We start from the raw sequence: 25,000 nt of genomic DNA, 5'->3' as shown, positions 1-25,000 counted from the left end.
TACGGTTACTATTTTGGCGCGAAATTTGCATTGTTCGATCAGCGCTCGCTTATACCTTCACGACTTCAATTTTCTGGCGAAAACGATTCCGTGAAAACACTTCCAAACAGCATCGATTCTGACGCGGTTTCGAAGTCATGAAACTATAATAATGAAGATGCATTCGTGTAAACGTGCCTCATACATGTCCAATATGCACCACAACATTCCGGCCGTCAAAGCTTCAACTCGGATGAACGAAGAAAGAGTCTAGTTGTGAATCAGTAACCGTAAGTCCAATCGTCATCGACTTGCCGGAAGTATAGTGGTGAAAAAGAGAAATATTGTCCAAATGAGTCGATTGGAGTCCACTGGTCGTCAATGATTACTGGCAGATCGAATTAAGCGAAGCAAGCGCGCTATACGACGCGAAACAAGCGTCAACACATGGAAGGGGCCAATGGCATGAGACAGAAGCCTTTAACGGATTCTCTTCAAATGATTCTCTTAGAACGACTTGAGATTGGATGGTTGCATTTACGTAAATGAGCCATGACGCTCACTGCAGCATTCCAGACGTCTTGAAGCTTCTTGATCTTACACTGAAAAGATCGCACGTAAGTGAACTTAGAACTTATTATTTCATGGTCAGCTCCGTCTTTATATCACGGGAAAACGAGAGGCGGCTAAGCGTGCACTAAAACCGCACTGATGATTGTCGAGATATCATGTTTTGAGGGGCAACTCGAAAACAGCGGACAAAATGCCAGTCTAGCTTACCGAAGAGAGATCATTGAAAAAAGCCCGAGGTTAAGATGAATGTGCTTTAGGTTGAAAAGACTTTTGAGTTTTAAACTTCTCGTTTGCCAAAGGACGATAAAAACGTATTTGAAACGCGTGAAGTTTTCATTTTGAAATGAAAGGTTTGTTAAGCCTTTGATTTCCATCGCAAAAAAGGGACTGTTGGAAGTCCTGGATATAAATAAACAGCAAACCGCACGGCAAAATTCCAAATAAATACTTTATTCCGAAAAGAAAACAGACTCCAAAAATTGCGAGCAAAAAAGGCTTCAAAACAAACTTGCGCCACCCTGTGTCTTATGTCTCTTATTGGCCTAACTTAGTCCGTGCGAAAAATGGCCCATGCGTTGCGCTGATCAAAGCTCAGGGCCCGGTTGTTCAAAAGCTGATTAACTCTAATCCCAGATTAAAAATTAACCAAGGAGTTTATTTCTCTATTCCCAAATGCTGTTCAACGCTGATATTCGGCAAAACTTTACATTAGAAGAAGTCAATCCTGAACAACAAAAATAAGCAAAAGAAACTTTCACCAAAAAGTTGAAAACATGAAACAAAAGTTAACGCTAATCCTGGATTAAGTCAACCCGCTTTCGAACAACCGGGCCCAGATCTTTAAGCGGCTCATTTTACAGTTTTCCGAAGAAAGAGATTAAGAATTTGAAATCCGTGAAATTATAGCAACAGGATGTCTCTTCTGAAGTGTTAGTCACTGCAATTGATGCATGTGATTTTACCTAACATATAAATGCAAATCGGGGGAAAATGCTGAATATAGTGACCAAGCTGCTGCAGGGGGGACTGGAAACTAGACATTTCGAAGGCGTCAAGAACTTCTAGTTTTTTCTCAAATACTGGCTGTACGACCCCACCTTAAAATTTCAGGATTTCCTTAGTGAGAAAAAAATAAATAGTTAAATCTGTCAGACAAGTTTTTCGCAAATGGGTCTCTTTTTATGATAATAACTGTAAACTGTCTGATAGATCTGTTTCAAAAATGTTGACGGTTTCGTCTTTATATTGTTTACTAATTCCTAAAATTTTACACTGGTCGTACGGCTAGTCTTTTGAGAAAAAGGCCTTTGAAGTGTCTACTTTTCATTCCAGCCCCCTCCAGGAGCTTGGTCACTATATTTCGCATTTTCCCTGATTTGCATTTTTTTGTTAGGTAAAATTAATTTTTATATCAGTTGCAGTGACTAACACTTCAGAAGAGACATCCTGTTCCTTTAATTTCACAGATTTCAAAGTCTTGATCTTTTTCTTCGGAAAACTGTGGCGGTACTAAGCCTCAGAACATCAAAAGGCTTATTCTTCAACACGCTCACAGGATAAAGCTCGTGTTGGTCAAGTTGATACGCGGAGAAGTAAAGACAAATTGACGTCAATCCGCAAATCGTGCATGGTTTACTGATCAGATCAACTGCACGATACAGCTAGCGAGAGGGCAAGCGGTTCAAAGCTTTTATGCCATAACCCATAGAAGGCAAAAAAAAGGAACATATTGATATCGAATCAGAGCAATAACTGTCTTTCAATCGAACGACTTGATGTCCAACAGTTTACGCTCATTGTCGTGCGAGACCATGATACCTTGCAGCAACACAACGTGACGTCATCAATGTTTTCAAAAGGACGGCAAAATAGTAGCCTCCCACGCAGTCGTTTTTAGGAGAGTCGTATTTTACCTCTTCCCCTCTTGTGGGGAGGAGGAGAAATACGACTCCCCTAAAAACAACTGCGTGGGAGGCTAGCAAAAAAAGGTGTGACTGACCAAGAGCTCTTAAAATCCTTCTCACCAGGGCCCTTCATGAAAATCTGGTTACGCTTATCAAACTGAGTTATGCTGTATGATGGAGTGGTTTCCTTCTCAATTACTTGAGACGTATGAAAATGTATGAGCTTGAAGCGTTTAACTCTGGTTCAGAGCTGGGTTTTTTTTTTGTTTAAAAATTTCCTTATTTGGATGTAACGTAGCACGCGCATTTTAACGCCCGTGGAGCTTCAGTCATATTTTTGCCCATATTTGGGCATAAAATTGGTGTCCCAAAATCCCCAGCTTTGTTCCAAGGAAAAGAGTTGGACGTTCCACGCTTCAAGGTTACGTGCTTCCGAAAAGAACCAATTGCTGTATCCTGTGACGTAAAAAACTTAAACAATAACAAGTTTCAAAGTTCAGGATTGAGACCTAAACCCCACAAACCGTTCGCTTCCACCAGGGAATCTTTGCAACAACAACAGCAGCGGGACATCTCAGGCTTCTTGGTCATACCCTGATGTTTTATTCTCCTCGGTTGCTTGCAAGCGGGACCAACACATTTAAAAGAAAAAGCAGAGAGGCTACTGAAATCTTTGATCTTGCCCCGACATTGAGCTTTACTGTAATGCTGCGCACTCCCCACGGCGAACGGGACCTTGTGACCAAGTTGGGTCCCGCCTATGGATCTTGGAGTAAAGATTCCATGACAGACCCAAATTCTTTCGTTGTTTCGAAATTTGGAAATTTTTTTTAGGGGGTGGCTCTTAGCTACCAAACCGTTGCTATTGACCACTTCTAGTAGTCATTTCTCGAATTCCTTTAATTCTGCAGTTATCGTTTTTGTTTGCCAAGTGTGTTCTATTAAACATTTCTTTGTCTGGTTCGACTCACAATCATATTTGGTAAATCACGCGACCAAAACAGAAAATGCCTAAAAAACTCAGCGAGTTAGCTATGTTTTTCAGGCATGCACATTTTTAACGCAACAGTATGACAACATTCTACCAGAATGCAAAATCTGTAGTATGGATTTTACAAAAAAATTAGGACGTCATAAGGCCCTCCTTTGATACACTTTTCAAACTAACAGTTTCATTTTTTGTCCAAATAGAAATTCCATGCTACAGTTTACGAAAAATGATGGGACGGTTCCCGTCAGGTGAAAAAAACACCGTCTTTTTTTCCTTAGTTTTCTTGAGAGCATTTTCCTGTTTTTCACTGAAACGCAAGGCACAGGACTGGAACTAGTTGCTCATGCGCCTTCTGATTGAAGTGATGTCAGAATTCCATTGAAAAGGTTACTTCATAGAACCATCCATGCAACCTTCTTGTAGGGCTCTTTGACTGAAAAGCATTCTAAACAACCATTGTCTTTCTGTAGTTAAGTGCCACCCCCTTAATGTTTGAATATAACAGTGTGAGCGGTAGGGAACGGTCCTTTTTTACTCTGAAGATGACTTAAATAGTTTTGACAGGACACAACGCATGTATGTCAAAGACAAGTTTGTAATCCATGTTTTCCGTGTGTTACGGCGTCTTGCTTGTACCAAGTCTTTGCTTGGCCATTACGAAAAATTCCAAGGAATTTCTGAAGCTTGAGAATCAATCAGAATCACAGTTAAAGGGTTGTTACTTTAAAAACAACAGTCTTGCATTGTGCTTTGATATTCAACCAGCTTTTCTCGCACTGACAGGAGTTAAAAACCAACCACTGGTGAGATATCAAAAGCTACCAAATCATCGGTTTCAGGCCCAGGTTATGGATGAAAACTACATATGGTATGTAGCGAGCTTTCTATGACTTACCGTTCTGTGTAGCTATCTTGATTCAATCACATTTTTTATCCCACAACTAACGATATGTTGATATTTGAAACCTGATGTTGATAGTCATTTTGTTATGATTTTAATAAACATATTACAAACAGGTACAAGCCTATGGAGGAGGCAAAACCAGGTTTTACAGGTGGAAACAAAAGTTGGGTTATGGAATTCTCGAGTAGAAATAAATACTTGGTGACAGAAGAATACTCTTTTCTGTAACAGAATTTACCGTTATCATCATCAGTAGTAGTAGTAGTAGTAGTAGTAGTAGTAGTAGTAGTAGTAGTAGTAGTAGTAGTAGTAGTAGTAGTAGTAGTAGTAGTAGTAGTAGTAGTAGTAGTAGTAGAGTAGTAATTATATATTTCATTTGAATTCACAGGCACCGCTCAGGAGCCCAGCCTTTAGTTATTAAGTCACCTAACATGGCAAGTGCTTCGTCTGACACAGATTCCCACCTTCCTTATACATCATCTTCCCAGGAAATAAAAGAACCCGCCCAGCGCTATCAAAGCGACGTAGAAAAACTACGAGGATTACAACAAGTACGACTTTTGCCTCGCCTTTTGCAGCAGTTGCATGACATAGCAAAAGACGCTGCAATCATGGAATCCTTTCAAGTAATGTCCTTCAGCTTACTGGCAGGTTCTGATGATAATGTGCCTGCGTATGACCCGGAAACTATTGGCTCGCATCATCGTGGTAACAAAAACAGAGGATACTGCGAAGACCTAAGGAATGATCCGTACAATAATAAGTGTCTGGGGATGTGCGGACCGAACTGTTGGTGTTGGTCGTTAGTGTGCGGTGACTGTTGTTTCCACAAGGGTTGTTATCAACACGATCTGTGCTGTGGTCGTAACAAGTTTTCGGGGTATTGCTTGCTACCATTTTTTCATCAGTTTAAATGCAAGGGTTTCGGGGGCTACCCCGATTGCCTTTCAAAGCCCTGATCTATTGCCAAACTTCAATGAAAAGCCTACGAGGAACTTTAACTGCAAATCTTAAGGAATAAAAACTGATTTAAAATTTGAAAGGTTACTTTCATATCTGAAAGGTGACTTTCATATCCTTAACACTTTCAGCCTAAACTCAGCCAAGTGTCCCTATCTTTACCATTACCAGTGTAGTGTCCGGCTCTCTTTAATGAATAAGTACGACTAAAAAAGGATCTCAGAAAAGGGATTTTTCACTGGCAGGCTATCTAGAAAGTAAGTCCCAGGAAATAACGACGATGATAGGTTGGCTGGCAAAGCCTTTTCTTTCCTGAATGCGTTTTTCAGCTGCAGCAATCCTGTCAGATTCACTTTACAGTTATGGAGCTCTTTTGTAGGGCCAGCTAGTAGACAATAGCTAGCTTAGCGAAACACAACTGTCAAAACCCTATTGTTATTAAGGATCAGTTCATTCGTCTCAGAGACAAAACTAGTCTGTCGACGACTGAATGGAGGCACTGCTTGTGCTTAGTAAAATGAACTTGAGATCTCTTTTCGGAAACTTCCTCTGGAAGATTCGAGGAGGATTAAAATTCAGTCCCTCATGCATTTTCTTCGTTTAGAGCCTTCACGTGCTATCAACAACTTCAAGAACAACAACTATCCTTGTCAAGAATAATAAGTACGTAAAGGACTTGAACCAAATGTTACAACACTAGATTTTTAAAACACCGTGATTGCAAGTTTATTTAAGCGAAGTCCGTCTTAGTTTGGGTTCGATGACATACTAATGGTACATAGGGTCTGGTAAATTGCGAGTTCGAGGCTGTTCGAGAAGTTGTATAGATCAGTAGAATTGTAGTTCCTAAGTGCTTATTTCCTCTATAGAAATGAATTAAAGTGCCCCTGTGACCCAAACATCAATCCCATTTTTATTTGTATTTCAAAACTATGTTAACTAAATACTAAGCGACCAAAGTTTTAAGTCTTGATTTCAAAAAAGACGCCTGTTGATTTTAACTGGAATTTTCCTATTTAATGGTCTGTCATCACTAACTTTAAGTTCTTCAACATGTGCGGACGCGGCAAAGCCAAGTGTAAGGGCACTAAGTCCAAGTCTCAGTAAGAATGCAATGCGAGTGTACGCCGCAGAATTAATATGCAGCATCACGGGAGTTTTGGGCTTTCAGACTCTTAAACTCGCGTTTTGCATATATAACAATCCGCATTTTAAGATAGTGAGTCTTTGACGTCACTTTTCCCTGGATCCAACCCTCTGGGGTCTAATCGGTCAGTTATGAACGTGAGTAATCGCGGACCGTGAAATCCAAAACTTACTCAAGTAAATGGCCTTTGGATAAAAATGAAAGCTCAAACTTTGGCCAGCCGGGTGTTACGCAAACACACTTTCAAAATCTGAAGAAAAAAAGGAAGGGATTTTTTTTTTTTATCACAGGGGCAGTTGATAGTATAACAAGCACTTGATTCAATGATCCTTAAATTAAAAACGTTTACATCCGCAGTACATATGAGCATGGGATATAAATATCTCGCTGGAAAAAAAAAATAAAACAAATCTTATAACTGTTTTGTCTTTAATTCGCAAAAATATTTAATTTCACGATAACAGTCCAAAGGCCACTTGTTCAGCTGATATCTTGACTGATCTCCTGATTCTTGAAATTAGCTCATTAGAAAGGTCCAAAGTTCCACCGGCACCGCGACAAAAAATGGTTGCAAAATCTCTGGTGGTTTTTGGTCTGTTCCTTCAACTGTTGACCTCGTCCATTGACGCTAAAATTGCACCACATTCACATTCGACGTCTGGATTGATACTGCGTAAGGTTACCCAAGATGAAGTCAAAGGCTGTTGGAAAGACATCGCCCACGACCACCCATCCATGTGTTTTCACATTTCAAGCAATCTAATGCGCATAACGAGCAATTTATACCGAGACAAACCATTGGCATTGTATCGCACAAACAGAATCCGGGATAAGCATTATATACAGGTCCTGGGGACTACAATTGTGAGGTAATTTCTTATTAATCGAATTCTTCAAATTGTATGCAAGGCTGGCGAAGTGGTGACAGCACTCGCCTCCCACGTGATGTGTCCCGGTTCCATTCCTAGACTCGGCGTCATCTGTCGGTTGAGTCTGTTGGCTCTCTACTCTTCTCTGGCAGGTTTATTCTTCTGGTCTTTTCCTCTCCTCAAAAACCAACCTGCGATTTGATATGAGTTAATTTCTGTACAGCGGTGTCCCCAATTAGTAATACAATGCACCTCAATTTCAATAAGCGTCACGAAGTGTCCCCTTCCTCTTCTCCCCCAATGCACCTTATTCCAAAATGGCCGCCATTTAGATATTCTTTTGTTTTCATTCAAATACTCTTTTGAATTTTCAGCTCAAGAACGAGGCATCAAGGGCTAATTTGAATAAAAACAAAAGAATATTTAAATGACAGCCATTTTGGAATAAGGTCTATAGGACATTTGCATGATGACCCGGCCATTTGAGTACAAGTATCAGAATCCTACAGGCACTGCTTGTCTCATGTTAATTAGTACTATTGTCATTTCAACCCCGCTGGAAATACGAAATTTAAATAAGAAACGAAAAACAAACTGATTTCTGGTAGTTGTAGTCAAATGACGCTATGGTGAAAGTTGCATATTTAAGCTGGCTTACTACAGTTTTCCCGGCGAAGAAGAAGATCAAGATTTTGAAATCCGTAAAATTAAAGCAACAGGATGTCTCTTCTGACGTGTCTTAGTCACTGCAATTGATGTAACAGTGTAATCTTACCTAAAAAAATAAATTCAAATCAGGGGAAAATGCTAAATATAGCGACCGAGCTTGGGTTTATTTAAGATCTACGACAGCGACGGTCGACGAAAACGTCACCTCAAAATATAACTTGGCTCTATCATACGTCTGTCGCGATTATTCAGTCTTGTTCACGTCCTACAATGTTGGCGAAGTATCCTAAAAATAAATTGGTACGAGCGGTTTCAAAGTTAAAATAGAGAATAAACTAAGGATTCTCTGTTGCATTCTTACGTTGTCGTGAAAACCCCAAATTTGGTGATTTCACGTCGTCGTTAAGCAGAGGTTCTTTGGCGATGTCGTAGTGGTAGTCGTCGCCGTTTCTTTACGGCCAGCTAGGCAGGCTAGTGTCTCACAGGATTCATGTGTAGCCAACTTTGGATTCTCTTTTTGTTTTTCAGATTCAAGTCACTTGACATACAAATGCCAAATTTGGTTTCACAATCCCTTGTTTTCAAAGCCATTCGACGCAAATTCAAGAAACTGTCCGCAAAGTCCCTATCTGATCATTACTTTTTTCTTAAAAGAATTCCCCAATCACGCAACCGCTGGGTTTTCAGTCTCACAGAGAATGCAGGAAAACGAACTATAACAGAAAATGAAGCACTTGTTTTGGGTAAAATCTCGTCATCGTTAGGGAAGCAACCGATAAACTCTCGCTTTCCAAAAGCTATGAAACGTTTTCATCTTTTGTGCCTTGGGATTATCCAATCTGTGGGTGTATCCAGTCCTTACAGAAGACACTCCTGGTCAATCTCAATTCCAACTTATGGTCCCTCAATTGGAACAAGAAAGGAAAAAGACTCTCAAGGTTTTACGTCCTTTCATCGTCAAAAAAATAACTCATCAAACTATATTCTACCTCCGCAAGCTACGAACAATACTCCATCCAAAGGCCAACACTGTGAGCACGGTAACCACGACAACCAATCGTGTAACCAGCCGAATGGATTCTTCTGTGAGGACATGCGCAATGGCTTCATTCCACTGTGTTTTGGAATGTGTGGTCCGAAATGTTGGTGTTGGCACTGGGTTTGTGAAGATTGTTGTTTGCATAAGGCATGTTTCCAACACGACGCCTGCTGTCAACGCTTTATGTCAAGTTACTGTTTGTTACCTTTCCTTTACGGTTTTGATTGCAGGGGTGGTTATATGGGGTACCCAAGATGTCTTTTATGATTGGAAATTTTCTTAACATTTTTTTTTCAGTAGCACATCAAGCTTTCTCATTTCTTCAAGAAATAAGCACGAACTATTGAAAGTGCCTTACACAATCAGCCATCTATGAAAATTTATAAGCACAATATACCAGATGATCTTTGTGCAATTTAGCTTTAAAAAATTGATATTATACAAGGAACGTACGGACTCAATAGCTCTTTGCCACAAAATGATTTTTCAGTTTTTGATCTTAAACATTTTGCTGATGATCAAAATGGAAGATCTTTTAACACCTTCAATTTGAAAATTGAAGAGTTGACAGTTGTTTTGAAGTGCATTTGTGTACCGTAAGACATTTCCCTAGGAACAGCATCGTTTGTTAATGAAACCAAATATACTAATCACAAAACTTTAGCAAAGATTCCCCTGTAATTTCTTTATAGTTTTATTTAACTCGGTACGTAGAAAGATACACAATCTTTAATTCTTAAACGAAACATGACAACAAAAATCGTTCGTAGGACTTGTTTTCTCAAATTTTCGAAATATGGCTGTCTAACAGCAAATGAGACTGAAAAAAAATTGACGAGGTGAAATTGGAAACATACATCGCAACAGTTAACTAGAGATAAAGTGACCACTAAAAAAGAAATTAAAATTTCACTTTAAATTAAAGTTATCAAAAATAAAATTCTTCATTCGTTTGGAACTTCAGATCTTCTTTATCATTGCACATTGCTATAATAGCAAAGTGCATCATTTGAATATTGACCTGTGCCATGAATACAGCCGATCCAATAGACCATTTCCGAATTCATGTCTGCCTCCTCTTCAAAGCGAGTCTAAGTGCAACGTTTTTGTGCTAGTAACAGCCCATTTCCGAGTTGCTTCATGCCTCAGTTTCAAAGCGAGTCCTGGTGCTCAACCATGCATTCAAATGGAGATGAGTTGCTTATTCTCACGCAAATCAAACTCATTTCCATTTCAATAGTTGAGCACCAAGACTCACTTCGAAACCGCGACAAACAGCAACTCGGAAATGGCCTATTAGTTATACTTTTTTGCATAGCTTGAATTTTACTTTCAATGTTGTGCACTTGTGTCCAACAAAAGCGATTTCATGATTTTACATGATAATTCCAAAAGCGTTATTACGAAATGGACATTTTCTTTGAACTTGTTTGGCTTCAGTTGCCAAAGAAATTCGGTGATTAAAAAATTGCGGCATCGATCGATTCAGTGTGTGAAAAGATAATCCTAATTCGCTCAGCTAGAGGAATTTCAATCCTACTAATTGCTTTTGTATTACTTGCGTGGCGACGTTTGATTCGAAAGGCCCGAGATATACATGTTTTCTCTCTAGGAGATCATGACCCGAGGCCTACAACTCCCATATTTGGAGCTATCATTTTCTCAGACCCGACCTTCCTTATTTAGAGCAGCTTTCCTGCCAAATATTGTGCCTCTTAGCCAATCAAAGCGCAATGTCTCTGATTAAGTCAATGTCTCTGATTAAAAATAACCAGCCCCAAGAAAACGTTCACTCAAATGCGGGTATCACAGAGATGTTCGCTCTCAGAGATGATCTCCTGAACGTTCCGAGATTTCTTTAACGAAAGGCTGGTAGCGATTGTCGACTCCTGAGCGGACGGTTCTTTCGGTCAGCACCGAGTATAACGACTATTCTCGGCGTTTACGAAAAGAAGCGTGGCATCCGAGAAGGGCGTAGTGCATAATTTGAGATGCTTGTGTAGCGTCAATTTTTGAATAGCTTATCCTGCACCCTACACTGAATGAGAGATTCACAAGAGCGAGAAAATCGTTCTTTTTGCAGTTTTTGTGCCTTTTCCTCTTTTCTTTCTTAAACAACATTATTTCCGTCAAACAGTAGCTAAGGCCTTCTTGGCTAAGTGCTTTGACCTCCACCTAAGATAAGAGCAATCCGGTAGGTTCTTTCGGCTGTAGGCCTCGCTGTATGAAGTGCTGCCTGCCATCTTCTCGTTGACTTTTTCCAGTTTCTCTTCCGGTTTCATAGTCGTGCGAGGTCGTCCAACTTCGGCCCCTTTGAAGTCCTGTGCCGTTACAGATCCGTCTTGATAAAATTTCACAGCTGGTTTCTGATAAAAATTCGTCTCATGGAAATCTCCATAGCGAATGAAAGGAACTTTCTCGTAAGGCTTGAATTGCGCGCTGTAAGCTGTTTCGCTGAAGAACTTCGCCTTGCTTGGTTCAATTCGTGATGGAGGTCTTATCTTCGGCATCTTTACAGCTTCCCTCTGCTTGAAATCGTCTTTTGTGATCGTAGTAGTTGCGAATTTGACTTCTGGTGCCACATATTCGTCATCGTCTGGTTTTAAAGTTTTCGTGCGTTCGATCTTGCTCGGATCCCACGAAATTTTATAAAACTGCTTATTGGTTGTCTCGAATTCCTGAGCGTTGTTCATTGCCAATCGAAGCGTGGCTGGAGGTGGTGAACAAGGTTTTGGTGGCAATGGCATTTTCGCGCCAAAACCTGGAAAGTCGCTTTTGGCTTGGGTATCGTCCCGAAATTTCGCACGTTTTTCAGTCTTTAGCGTTGGTTTTTGAATCTTCACTTCACGCCTCGCTTCCTGTTCTGGTGTTTTAAATTCATCTTTATGAACTGTCCTTAAAAAGTGATCCCCCTCTATACCTATAGTGACTTGATCTTCTTTCGGTTTGAAAGCTTCAGGGCGCACTGCAAATTTACCACGGTAAACATCTTGATTCCACGTTTTAACCTTGAAGTTGCTGTTTTTCTCGGGGTAAAGTATTGAGCCTGTGTAGCAGGGATGCTCAGAAAATGGTGCCTGGGGACTGGGAACTTTCGGGGTAAACGTTTGGTTGTGGGTGGTTGCCGACTGAAATTTCAGTTTCCCGCTTTCGATAATCGGTTTAGGCTGGGTAATTTTAACCACCTTGGTGGGGCCTCGGTCAACAAAGTCTTGAGCATAGACTGTCTTCCCGTCGATCTTTTCTTCAGGTATTTTGTATTCTTCAACGGTCTGAGGATGAAAACAAATATAACCAACTGTTAGATATGGCTTTACTATCAAAGGCATTGCGTTTCATGTAACGTTAAGCCCGGCTAACACTTTATTTTTACGAAAAAATGTTCATGTATTTCGTGAGTTTTCAACATCCGGAGAATATGTGGCTGAGAATGATTGTTTTGTTTTGTTTTGTTTTTTCAACTTTATTGGTTTTAGTTAGATACAGGTCCGAAGGAAAAAAAAAAGACCAAAAGGTAAGGTGCAAACGAGACCCGGAGTCCCATGCAAGGCACCTCCCAACTAAATCTGTAATAATCTTACGAAATGCATATTAAACTATTGTTGCCAGTGGCATCCACAATTAAATATTTCTAAATATATCAAAACTCTTTATTTGATTTGCGCATCCGGAAATCGCTCCCACAGAATCTCAACGCGGATAGGAACAGTGTCCGGCTCCTCCCTGTAAAGTTCAAGTTCGAACTAAACAGTTGCAAATTTGCCGAGAAAGCGCACAAAGTGGATGACTACACCAGGAACTTGGTCCTCTATTCTTTGCAGGAAACGCATGTGCCACGAATTTTAATGCACACAGGACCTACGCTTCATCGACTTCATATGCCGAACGGACTGCAGAATTAAGCCATTCAAAGAGGCCAACCAAAGGCAGAACTTTCAACTCAGTCACTTGAAGATTCTGAAGAAGCTCCATCTACATTAATTAATCAGAGAGGGAGGGGTTGGTATATAGCCCTACCACATTTTTGCTTGGGTTGATTTTTCAGCGCGCGAGATGACATGAGTAATGTTTGAATTTTACCTCTTGAAAGTCACAAAACGGGCCTTCCTTTACAATTGCGCTCACGAAGATTTTTAGCCCTAAGACTTTAAAATGATCTCCGCGGTCCCTGTTAATGCGTTTCCGTTTTCAACAAGTAAACTCTTTTATGTGTTTTTGCTCATCGGCCTTTTGAAAAAGCTCGTGTTTTAGCGTGGACAGCCAAAACTTAAGCTTTGGACAGCAACGACCACAGAGCTTAAATAGCTTTGGAAAACGTGCTAGTTTGAACAGGAGAAACCAACACCTTTGAAAGGAACGACGAAACACTAACTAAGAAAGGTGGGAAGATTTTGTCATGTTTTGTTTTCCTCGAGCTCGTTTTGAAGGTATTAGTATGTGGGGGTGAGAACTATCAGAAAACGTGAGTGGCGATGACTTTTTGCAGGGACAAGGAAACGGCGAATTTTGAAAACGCATTAGTTGTAATGTTATGAGGGTTGGTCCCGACGGGGCTTGAACACAGCCACCCCTCACACGGGAACACTTGTTGGTCTTTATGTCCATACCTTAAAAAATTCCAGTGGTTCAGGTTTTCGCTCAATGAAATCCATTCTTTGCACTGTCCTGAAGTCCATGGGAGGTGGATTGGGATTTCTTAAGCGCGGCAATGGTTTCCTAGCATTGCGTGGTATGTTGCTCCCGTGGAGTGTGTAGGTGTGTTGATAATCCGACTTGATGCCGGACATTCCCCGCCGCTTAAACACTCCTTTGATTTTGTGTGAAGGTTTTGTGCAGCCTTCGTGACGGTGGTATCCACTAAAGAAATACATATAAACAGCATAAAGAACTTAAAGCTACGTTGGATGTACTAGAACACATCAAAATCTAAGAAGGCAGAGAGAACCAGGGTCTCCCTGAGAAACAAAGGTAGCTCTTTTTATAAGTATTTCGACTAAATTTCTCCGATTTTGTAGATCCAAGGGTTAATTCAGTGAAGTTCACCAGACTGCAAAACAGTCAGTTTTTATTGTCACGCCTGCTTTGGGCGTGAGGCTTTAAGTCTTTCCCCAGTCTCACTCTTCGTTTTCATCCTCGCTTCAGACCTTTCTATTGTATTTTCGTTTGGTTCGCACGGATTGTAAGCAATGCACAAATAAGTTCAGAAGTGGGCAAGGATTGGAACGCATACCCCGGTAATGCCATGTTTCTTAGTCTTCCGAATACAGAAAATACTGGTCGCGAATTAAGTTGATCCGCTTCTTTTCAATGATCAAAATAGGGTACCACTGCACCCCTGCCCCAAGACAATGGGGCCTCGCAAGATCAGATTGGGAATTTTAACGAAGCTAAACATTCAGCATTTTCGTCTGAAAACACATCAGTGGACATGAAAAGAACAAAAGCCCGTGTCGTCTGGTTATGACCACCAGTCTGTAAATTCTGATATAAAATCACTCAAAGGGAAGGCTATATATATGTATCTCTGTTGACATAACCTTCACGCATTGAGCGCTTATATTGATTCAACCTCATAGTTGGCTTATTTACAATCTCTCGCAAACAGCATGCGATATTTCGATGAAACGAGGATCTTTTCCCTGCACAATTTAACTCCGTATGCTTTTTGCTTCCTAATGCATTTCACAGTGGCCTTCTGTAATCACACAAAAGAAACATCTGCACGACAGGTATTGAACTTCCGAAAGGAGATATGAAGCAACAATAATGTGTCAACTCACCCACAATCGCACAGTTCGCAGACACACTGGAGTCCTTTCTCCTTCAAAAGATTCTCTGTTTCCGCTGTATACTGCCTTGATAACGCCATTTTTTATTTCTCTGCTTTTTAAACCTGAAAAGTAGACCGTAAACATTTTCTTCGAGGCGGATATGCTCGCTGCCCAGTATGTCGTTAAGTTTGTTATCCACTTCTCGCAAAATTAGTGACTTCTAACACATGCGATTGTCCTCGAAGAAGTCCAAATTAGAATTCAAACTTTCATTAATTAATAGTGCAGCTCACCTAGAATGCTAGAAGAATACCCTCATCGAAACTGCTGAAAGAAATTTCGTCAATTGGAGAGTAACGATGGTCCACACGAGAGGAATAAAAGTGTTGTGACTTGTTATCGCTATTGACAACAGCATAGTATTGTGTAATCTGAATACATAAATCAGTTGTCCCTTGGGTATTGTATGCCAAAATGGGCGGAGTTGATTGGCTATGTTGACGGTTATCGAACCTGATAAATGACAATGAAAAATAATATTTATATTATGCTCGCATTGTCGGGTTTCTCTCGGAAGCACTCGTTGATCGTCCGGCAGTGATCGTTTTTTATGCTGTCATCTTCGTGGTTCATCTTAATTTCCCGCTAAAAAAACATGGCCGTCGATTGCCATTTAGAAGCCTTAGTATCGTTCCATTTTGACTAATTCAATTTATAAGGGCGAATTACTTAACTTCAACTGATACCTAGTGTCATGAATCTTTTACCTCCTTCCACGGTGAAGCTCATCGCCAGCTCGCAAGTGATTACTTCAGTCAGTTCAGTGGCTAAGGAACTCATCGAAAATTCTCTTGATGCCGGAGCAACCAGCATTGAAGTTAAACTAGTAAGTGCATTTATTTCTTGGCTTGAGTGAGAGCCTACATTTTTCGTTTCTTCCAATATTTTTTATATTTTTGGATCCCAGTGTTAGGGGTGGCGAATGGTACCTCCAAAATCTTGGGTCTCGCAAACTTTTCATCCGACCTCGAAACCTCGACAGCGTTTGCGAAGAGTCTCGAAATCTCGTTTATAGTGCATTTATTTCAGTCTCGAAATCTCGCATTTTTTCCCCAAGGTCTCGAAGTCTCAGTCAAAAGGTAGCTTAGTCTTAATACTAATTTCTTATCTGTAAATTTCCGTTGACAAGGATTACAGTATCACATATCGATTTCATGCATGCATTAATTTTAATGTTCGACATAGTGACATACGCAGGGGCCGCGGAGTACGTTTGAAAGTAAGGGGGTTAGGTTTTGGTACAGATCATGAAGGTGTGAGGGAAGGGGGCAGAGGCTTAGGAGAAAACAACACCATAGGAAAAAAAGCGTGGGAGGGGGGGGGGGGGACTAGCACCCCTAGCCCCTCCCTCTCTGCAGCCCCTGATATGATTGTTGTCATTTGAAAAAAATATTACAATGTAGAAGCCGATATACAGAGAAAACGAACCAAAAAGAGTGTCACAACATGAACTGAATATTTTTCGTGACGTTAATAGTACCTTACAGTAATCTTAGGTAATAACTTAAGCACAACTTTATTAAGAGTAAGGAATAACTAAAAATGGAAATATAGCTTCACACATTGACAAAATGCTTAGATTGATTCGATTTCTGGCCGGTTGCCTTCTAATCCAATGTTTGTTCCCTTAGATTTTGTAGTACATGTAGCTTAATACTTTACGTCCAAACCTTGGGTGGTGCTTTGATTTCGCCACAGGAGAACACTTTAAGAAGCTAGTCTGAGTCTGACTGTAGTCTAAGTCAATGTTAACGATGATGTTACCCTGGATACTAAGGGTTTTTTTCTATGGCGAGATCTTGTGGCCAAGCCCAATACTAGGGAGCTTTAGCAACGACAACAGCGAAGGCAACAAGAACTTCATTAACTTGCATATTTATTATGCTCTCCACATAGATTTTTTAAACTTTTATCCATTTCTTTGAAATAGCCAAATTTGCCGTTTTATGAAGAACATGAGCACTTGAGGATAAATTTTCATTTTCTCCCCTAAATTAAGCACCTATCTGAGCAGGGTAATTTTTGAGGAACTACCACACTTTTGTCACATGAAAAGGTTGAGATAATCACAAAGTGATTACAATAACCTGAATTTGTATTTTGAGATGACGTTCTCGTTACCGGGGCCATCGTCGTTGCTTAGGCTACCTAAAATTGCCTTCCAGATTATCCCTCAAGAAACACACCGTCGAGTGTGGTAAAAGGTACAATTAATCTTTTACAAGTTTACTGGAAGACAAATTTAGCCTGAGACAATTTCATAAATTATGTATGGCTATGTTACAAGTTAGAATAACTTGGTATAACGTAAGACTGATCAAGAGTCCATTACATACCCAAGAGTAAGATTTACCCAAATTGGCCTAGTCCCCGTCAGCATCAATTCAAACCCTTTGGCCAGAAGTGGAAATCAGAGAGCATGGGACCTCTAAAAATCTCAGGTCCTGATTGGTTGTAAAAAAGTCCACATTTAATTCATAACAAAACTTGTGACCAGGTGACTGTTGTTGGCAGCAGCACTTCAATGATTATCAAGTCTTGGGCTTGATTTATTTTGGAACAGGATCTCGGGCTTGGATTTTTCGAAAAATTGCTCGGTCTCGGTTTCGGATTTTCAAGCAAGGGTCTCGGTGCCTCAGCAAGTCTTGGATTTTACCATTTGCCACCCCTACAGTAGTCTTAGACATTCATACTAAATGCTATTCCACAACACGCATAAGACAAAATTGATTATTATTTTACATGTACAGAAACCCTTTTGGAAAAAAATTAACATTCCTGTGTGCATTATCAATACCGCCAGGAAAATTCTTTATTCGTTATTCAAAGTGCAGTGCTGTTTTCTTCTGTTTTGCAACAGAGGCAACAAAAGTTCAGTCCCTCTGACAATTTTTTCATAGTTTCCCAAAAATGTCAACCCTTTGATTTGATTTTTCAAATTGAGGGAAAAAAGCAGTGGGCTTGGGGTTTCTGTCGTCTTATGCATGTATCAGTGGCTTCCCCCTGGGTGCGACCCCGGAGACCCAGGGAGATTAATTTTTGTAAAAACACGAAAAGAAATATTGCTACCTGTAAAATTATAAATGAATATGAGAAAAATTGTGAAACTTTGAGTTAAGGGAGACCAATAATGCAGACACTCTCCTTTCTTTCAGCCATTTTGTTGAAAAATGGGCTTGAATACACGCCTTCTCCACTTTGAACCGCGGGAGACTTGATTGTATGACGAAATACCGCTGTCCAACAAAATCCCCGGGATAACCCCCATGGGGTATCCCAAAGTGTGCAAAACGTGTATAAATCCCCCACCCCTTCAGGTGATAAATGCCTCACAATCTCAACAAATACCCTCAGTTCCCATGGGTTCCCTGGGGTTGCACCCAAGGGGAAGCTGCCGCTACATGCTTTATACAGGCCTTCTGATAGGGTGCGATTAAAAAATGCAAATTATGCGATTTTTTCAGGGCAGATTGTGCGATTAGAAAGGCTAATTATGCAATAAATAATGTAAATTATGCGATTTTTTTCTCAGCAATTTAAAGCTTGTTTTATAAGGTTTCAGGTTAAGAAAAACACTTTTTTGCTGCCCTAAAGACATTTTGAACACAAAGGAACAGTAATTATGTATCTCGATCGACATTAGTTGGAATAAATAAAAAAAATGAGGTCTTCTGGACTACTGGTGTACCTCGTCAAAAGTTGAAAGGACACAGCTAACATGCCAAATGAATGATAAAGGTGCTTGTCAACCACGAACGTCCGAAGATGGTCAATCACAATAGGGCCATACCCCTATTTATGCGAGAGAAAATAAGCCGCGGCTTTCTCAAATCTCTTCTCTAAGAGAAGGCAACTGTGTCATCATTTCAGTGGTGTGTATACATGTATAAGTGCGTGTTTGTGTTGCACCAATAGAAGGAGACCCGTAACAGGTCCCCGACATGCAAAATAAAGCCTTGAATTTCGAATGTTTACGAAATCGAAGGTGGCAAAGGATTTTTAGCCTTTTTCCAAGATAAATCATCTTAAAAATGGCGTATTTATGCAGGAATTTCTAAGAAACGTGTTGATTTATGTTTCATTTTATGAATTTTGTGCGTCCTTTTGTGAATTATGCGATTTTTCGTGAATTGTGCGATCGGATGCGATTTGAGGTCGATTGTGCGAAATCGCACAATCGTGTAATATCAGAAGGCCTGTTTATAGGAGAGGTGTATGAAAAATATTTAGAAGCGACACTTATTTCGAGGGATACTTTGATAATGCAGTAGTATATCAATATTAATCTTACTGATACATGTATCTTAAATGTCATAAAACATTAGCCTTTACCCTAAAGTCAAGATGTTATGCAATACAACTGTAACTCTTCTTATAGTCCAAATGCCTTAATGGCAGCCAAAAGAATATTGTTTTGTCTTTGTGCTAATTAGACCCACTAGCCTCTTTAGCTCGAATAAAAAAACAAAAGAAATGTTTGTTTAAAATGAGGCTGGTTGGTCTATGTACATATAATCAGCACAAAGACAAAAGAGTGTGTTTTTGGCCGACATTTATGCATTCGGTCTAATCATGATGACACTAAGACTTCACTTTTTATCCAGCACCTCGCAAATAACCTGACTCCTGGCTGTATTTGTTTTTGTGGTCTCTTTTAAATGTGCTTAAGAATAATCCAGCCAGGTCGACCACAACTCCTGGAGTTCCGTCCCATACTCCTCGCAAGCAGGTGTCCATGTTGTCGACAGCCAGGGTAAAACTCCTCCATTTTTCAAGGAAGCAGGGGTGGCAGTGAAATGGTGAAAGCACTTGCCTCCCACCAATGTGGCTGGGTTTGATTCGCAGACCTTGGTATTGCTTGTGGGTTGAGTGTGTTGGTTTTTTACTCTGCTCTGTTTTTTCTCAGGGTGCTTTGGTTTTCCCTTACCTCAAAACCAACCTACCATTTAAATATGAATTGATTTGATTTCTGTACAGTATTAAGGGGGTACCACTTAACTACCAAGAGACGATGATTGCTAAGGAAGCTTCCAAAAACATTCCATGAATGGTTCTATGGAGTACATTGTAGCTTTTTTAATGGACATCTGACATAACTTCAATCAGAAAGTGTATGTGCAACTACCGGTAGTCCTAGTCCTCTGCCGTGCGTTTCAGAGAAAAACAAGTAAAAGTTCCTAGGAAATGAGAGGAAGAGACTTTTTTTTTTACCAGATAGAAACTGTGGCATGGAATTTCTATTTGGACAAAAAATGGAACTGATATACTGAAAAGAGTATCAAATCAGGGTCTCATGATGTCATACTTTTTATGAGAAGTTAATAATTTCTTTTAAAATCCATTCAACACTTTTTTGTTAGAATGTTTCCATACTGTTGCATTTGTGAAAAACATAGTTAGCTCACTGAGTTTTTAGGCATTTTTCTGTTTTGGTCATGTGATTTACATGTACTAAATAATTATGGTTGTGAGTCAAAGCATGCAAAGAAATGTTCAATAGAACACTTGGCAAAAAGGATAACTGTAGAGTTAAAGGAATTCGAGAAATGACTATTTGAAGGGGTCCAAGCAATGGTTTTGGTAGCTTAAAAGGGCCTCCCCTCTTAAGTACAGTATAGTTCATCATTACTACATTGTACTACAACTACTATTATTATTGTTGATTATTATTATTATTATTGTTGATTATTATTATTATTGTTGATTATTGTTGATTATTATTATTATTATTGTTGTTGTTTTTTTTTCTAAGTTGCTCAAAATGATGTCATCCCTAGTGTCAAGATCAAGCTACCCTATTACAGGAAACTAACCCTTCATGAAATTAGTGCGAATTTGAAAAATTCATGTTAAATTCACATTAATTTAAGCCCAACATCTGTGACGCACTGCAGAGATTCTTGTCACTTCGCCAAACAATAAATTTTATTCGCATACTTGTTTTCACATCAATCTTTCACATCAGTAAAATTGTTTACTGTCCTTCAACTGCATTCTTTTTGTTCTCAATAAATTCTTCTTTTGGGAGGGGTGTACCAGACACGTTAATTTCACACATTTTGAAATTTTGCCCTCTCAAATTGCATGTTAATTTCCTTTATTGGGAAGCAAAATTCCCTTTAAAGCACATTATTTTAAGTCCTGTTAATTTGAAATACCTGAATTAACACAAGCGTTTGTTTCCTGTAATAAGGTATTTAAAATGGGAAATGCACAGTGTACATGTATTTCTCCTACTTAACTAACCAGGACTCAACTGTACTCTGAAATTTATGTTGAGTCCTTTTGAGGGAAGTTAATATCCACATTGGTGAACAACTGGAAAAAACGTTTTGGGGAGTGGAATGGCATGGTGCAATCTCCTCCCATGTAACTAGTACATGTATGTAGACAGGATAATTAGCCTGGGGCCGGTTCCTGAAAGGTGTAATAACTCTATTCCAGGGATAAATGTGCCTTATGCCATGAATACCTATATTTCCGGAGTAAATTCTGTTCTGTTAGAATAACAGATTTATCCCTGGAATAAAAGTTATACTTGGTATAATTTATTCCTCCTTCCAGGAACCGGCCCCTGGTTGTTGCCAATGATAAGTTAGTGGACTGGTTATCAACACTGCTCTAGGTGTTCAATTATTTTGTTCTTCAGTTTTACTCCTTCACCAAAAGCATGTCCATGTGGCTTACAGTATTTCACTTGTTGGTGCCACATGAAATAGTTGACTTAATGTAAAATAATGAAATACGCACTGCACATGTAGATGTCCCATGTTACAAAAGTGCGTTCTTTCTTTCTTTGCAGCATTATTACTTGAACGGTTTATTTATGATTGGCTTTGAAAAATAAATTTATTATCATTATTATTATTATTATTATTATTATTATTATTATTATTATTATTATTATTATTATTATTATTATTATTATTATTGGCTCCAGATTATTGGTTTGGTACAGCTGTAGTTCATAAATTATGTACTGTATGCTGATTACATTGTAATCTTTAGGATGGATGGGGCTTGGAAAGAATTGAGGTTCGTGACAATGGATGTGGCATTAAACTTGAAGATGCTCCTTTTATTGCTCAACCACATTACACTTCAAAGATATCAAGCGACACTGACCTGAAAGTTCTCCACACATATGGCTTCCGTGGTGAAGCTCTCGGCTCTTTGTCTTCACTAAGCAATCTTTGTGTTTTAACGAAGACAGAGTCTGAGCAAGTTGGTATGTTATATACAATTGGACATCATGGGCAATTGGAGGCTTCTCAAGCAAAACCAGCTACCACTGGTACAACCGTAATAGCAACCAACTTATTCAAAAACCTTCCAGTAAGAAAACAGTTTTCCAGCAACAATAAAAAGTGCAAAGACGAGTTAAAGAGAGTAGAGGATTTGGTGATGGCCTACAGCTTGATACACCCTGCTTTGCGCATTTCATTGCGTCATAATAAAGTAGTTGTGTGGCAAAAAAATAAAGTTTCCAATCACAGAACAGCTTTATTGTCTGTTTTTGGAACAGCATTGTTGGCACAAATGGGCGCAATAGAATCTCGTGATGAAGATAATAGTGGTATTGATGTGGTTGGCTATCTGCCAAGGCCTGGGTCTGATTTTGAAATCACTGGGCGTGCAGTAAACGACAGATGCTTCGTGTTTGTCAATAAAAGACCTGTGGACTTGAAATTTATTTATCAGGTAATCATATTTTTATTAACTATTTATTATAATTTTTTAATTTTGTTTCACTTTGCAGTGGCCCCCATTGGCAAGTAAGATCATCTGGCATTAGAGCAGTTTTGAAATGAGTATCGTAAAACCAAAACCATAGTAATTACTTTAACCAATCAAAAAGGACGGAAACAATCCAGTAAGCCAATCAAAACTCGAAGTAATTACACGTAGCCGACACAAAAGACGGGAAAATGTGCACGCGTGAGCCACAATTGGTTTTGGTTTCACTTCTGATTGGTTGAAAAAGTGGCGCGAAAACTTTGAACCAATCGCTGAGTGAAGTAGATGCAAAACCAAAGTAATTAGCTTATTCCGTACTTTCGACACTCAATTGAAAACCGAGCTAGACAGAGTAAAATCTACAGGTATCACTCTTAGGAGGAAAAGGGTCATTAATGGGGACATGATTGATGAGTGATTAAGTTTTTCAGTGAGTGATTAACCCATTCACTCCTGGGGGCTCCCCATTGACAAGTAAAATCATCTGGCGCTAGACAGAGTAAAATTCTAAGTATGGCTTGTTTAGGCCGGGATGGGTGTCAAAAGGTTAATGGGGAAATGATTGATGAGTGATTAATGGGTTTTTGCAGTGAGTGATTTACCCATTGACTCCTGGGGGCTCCCCATTGGACGAGTAAAATCATCTGGCGTTTGACAGAGTAAAATACGTACTAAGTATGGCCGATTTAGGGACGGTTTGGACATCAAAGGGTATTGGGGACATTCATGTAGTTTTTCAGTGAGTGATTAAACACCATTGACAAGTAAAATTGTCTGGCATTGGACGGAGTAAAATACTCTGGTGTTGGGACAATAAAATACTGTGGTGTTAGACAGAGTAAAGTACGAAGTATGGCTGGTTTAGGGGTGAATGGGTTAAAGACAGAGATGTCATTAACCCTTTCCCAGCTAATGGGCCTTTTGCTGCAATTTGTCAAATGACCTTTTTTCATGATTCTGCTGGTTTCATGAAATTATTAATTTTTTCCAGAAATAAAAAGAGCAGCTCAAAATTTGCTACCATGCTGATTTCGTAAAGGATATCGTTTAAGTTGTTATAGTTGGAAAAAATTACAAGGATTTGTTTTGGAAAAGGATGCTTTGCCACCTGGTTACGCTTCAATGATTTTCATACAAATCCTTGTATTTTCTAAGTTTTCAAACTGCTTTAAAATTCTTTCTTGAGATACGAAAGTCTGAAAATTTCCACCCTTTCACATTTTGTTTTATTCTTGCTTATTTAACCCATGGTAAAAGTATGGTGTAGGAATCTGAGCTCTGTTTGTGGTGCATAATTAATGAAAAATTACACTGGTGGCCAAAAGCCAAGTGTTTAAATGGTCATACAATCTTTACCTTAATTAAGGTCATATTCTCTGAATGAAAATTTTGTATTCTTGTTGGGGCTATTGACAGTACAAATTTGCTTTCAAATGCTTGAAGATGTAAGGCAAATAATTTTTTTTTACAATAACTGCTTAAATTCTTGTGCGCTCATGGGCTCAAATTGATTTTATCATCAAATACACGAGCACAAGCAATGAAATTAAAGTGACTGTCGTAAGTAGCGAATCAGAAAGGGAAGGAAAAGCTATTGACAATGTTCCCATCAATTTCAATAAAATTCATCTTTATGGCTGTTTACTGTGTCTTTTCCCCTCATTTTAACTTGGCAATTAATAAAACCATTTTGGAGTTTTGTTATAATTATTGCAAAAAACAATTGGAAGTCAGTTTTTTGTGCATCTGTCCTCTTATTGATGACAAATTGCATCATAACATTCCAGGTAGTGACCCAAAAAAAACACATGGACAACCTGGTCCGTGGAACACCCCCCCCCTTTTTTTTCCCCTCCCTGCAGACGGGTCTACAGACTGATTATGGACCCAGTCCACAGCTACTCATTTCTATGCGGACCCCTCTAGGACCACCCAAAAACAACATAGAAATATCAATAAATAAAGTAAAAATATATAAGAAAATTAATATTTGGACTTACATGTATGGGTTGTCTGGATAGACCCACTCCTGTCTGGGAAATCTCAACCGTTACCCTCTGCAAAATTGGGACCATAAGTGCTGTGAAAAAGACCAACAGATAACTAAGTTCTGTTCCTGTTTCATTTGTGTTTTCCTTCTCCCCTCTGCCATTTTGTGCTCTTGTTTATAAACTCACTTCCCAGGCTTCATGGTTCTCCATGTTCTCTCTCCCAAACAAAATGGTACATGTAGAAATTGAACTTAGTTATTTTGGTTTAAGCACTCCTTAGAAGGGGGTCCGTAGGGGTAGTCCGTGGACCGGTCCGCAAGGCAGTCTGTGTGGTAGGCATTGAAACGTAGTTATTTTGTTGAAGCACTCCTTAGAGGGCGGTCCGTAGGGGTGGAGTTCCGTGGAC

General features: G+C 39.4%; 4 protein-coding genes across 4 annotated transcripts in view; 3 read left to right on the top strand and 1 right to left on the bottom strand.

Annotated features, from left to right (window-relative positions):
- Positions 1-3,903: 3,903 nt before the first annotated feature.
- LOC138052799 (uncharacterized) lies at positions 3,904-5,402 on the top strand. The gene is made up of 2 exons (XM_068899383.1): positions 3,904-4,315; positions 4,740-5,402. Exons 1-2 carry the CDS (start codon positions 4,050-4,052, stop codon positions 5,308-5,310), a joined length of 837 nt encoding a protein of 278 aa, XP_068755484.1. The 5' UTR covers positions 3,904-4,049; the 3' UTR covers positions 5,311-5,402.
- A 1,504-nt stretch (positions 5,403-6,906) lies between these two features.
- Positions 6,907-11,331, top strand: LOC138037266 (uncharacterized). The gene is made up of 2 exons (XM_068883236.1): positions 6,907-7,327; positions 8,525-11,331. The coding sequence occupies exons 1-2, from the start codon at positions 7,023-7,025 to the stop codon at positions 9,300-9,302; spliced, it is 1,083 nt and encodes a 360-aa protein (XP_068739337.1). The 5' UTR covers positions 6,907-7,022; the 3' UTR covers positions 9,303-11,331.
- On the bottom strand, positions 9,711-15,224 carry LOC138037230 (stabilizer of axonemal microtubules 1-like). The gene is made up of 4 exons (XM_068883206.1): positions 15,100-15,224; positions 14,816-14,928; positions 13,643-13,892; positions 9,711-12,307 (listed from the first exon to the last, which is right to left on the bottom strand). The coding sequence occupies exons 2-4, from the start codon at positions 14,902-14,904 to the stop codon at positions 11,165-11,167; spliced, it is 1,482 nt and encodes a 493-aa protein (XP_068739307.1). The 5' UTR covers positions 14,905-14,928; positions 15,100-15,224; the 3' UTR covers positions 9,711-11,164.
- Positions 15,225-15,450: 226 nt separating this feature from the next.
- LOC138037218 (PMS1 protein homolog 1-like) overlaps positions 15,451-25,000 on the top strand; it is a 58,845-nt gene continuing 49,295 nt past the window's right edge. Inside the window, exons 1-2 of the mRNA XM_068883195.1 lie at positions 15,451-15,692; positions 21,875-22,567. Of these exons, the coding sequence (XP_068739296.1) occupies positions 15,561-15,692; positions 21,875-22,567 (825 nt within the window). The 5' untranslated portion in view covers positions 15,451-15,560. The remainder of the gene's footprint in view (positions 15,693-21,874; positions 22,568-25,000) is intronic.

The sequence above is a fragment of the Montipora capricornis genome, chromosome 1 (assembly GCF_036669925.1).
Source record: "Montipora capricornis isolate CH-2021 chromosome 1, ASM3666992v2, whole genome shotgun sequence".
NCBI classification, from domain to species: Eukaryota; Metazoa; Cnidaria; class Anthozoa; order Scleractinia; family Acroporidae; genus Montipora; species Montipora capricornis.
Note: the sequence above shows the minus strand (reverse complement) of the source record. Positions and strands in the feature narration are given on the sequence as shown.

Excerpts from the sequence above, each read along its gene's own strand:
- LOC138052799 (XM_068899383.1), top strand. The coding sequence starts at position 4,050 with ATGTTTTCCGTGTGTTACGGCGTCTTGCTTGTACCAAGTCTTTGCTTG. Across the intron at positions 4,316-4,739 it reads ATGGATGAAAACTACATATG|GCACCGCTCAGGAGCCCAGC; the intron begins GTATGTAGCGAG and ends TTGAATTCACAG.
- LOC138037266 (XM_068883236.1), top strand. The coding sequence starts at position 7,023 with ATGGTTGCAAAATCTCTGGTGGTTTTTGGTCTGTTCCTTCAACTGTTG. Across the intron at positions 7,328-8,524 it reads CTGGGGACTACAATTGTGAG|ATTCAAGTCACTTGACATAC; the intron begins GTAATTTCTTAT and ends TTTGTTTTTCAG.
- LOC138037230 (XM_068883206.1), bottom strand. The coding sequence starts at position 14,904 with ATGGCGTTATCAAGGCAGTATACAGCGGAAACAGAGAATCTTTTGAAG. Across the intron at positions 13,893-14,815 it reads TGCGAACTGTGCGATTGTGG|TGGATACCACCGTCACGAAG; the intron begins GTGAGTTGACAC and ends GTATTTCTTTAG. Across the intron at positions 12,308-13,642 it reads AACCACTGGAATTTTTTAAG|ACCGTTGAAGAATACAAAAT; the intron begins GTATGGACATAA and ends TTTCATCCTCAG.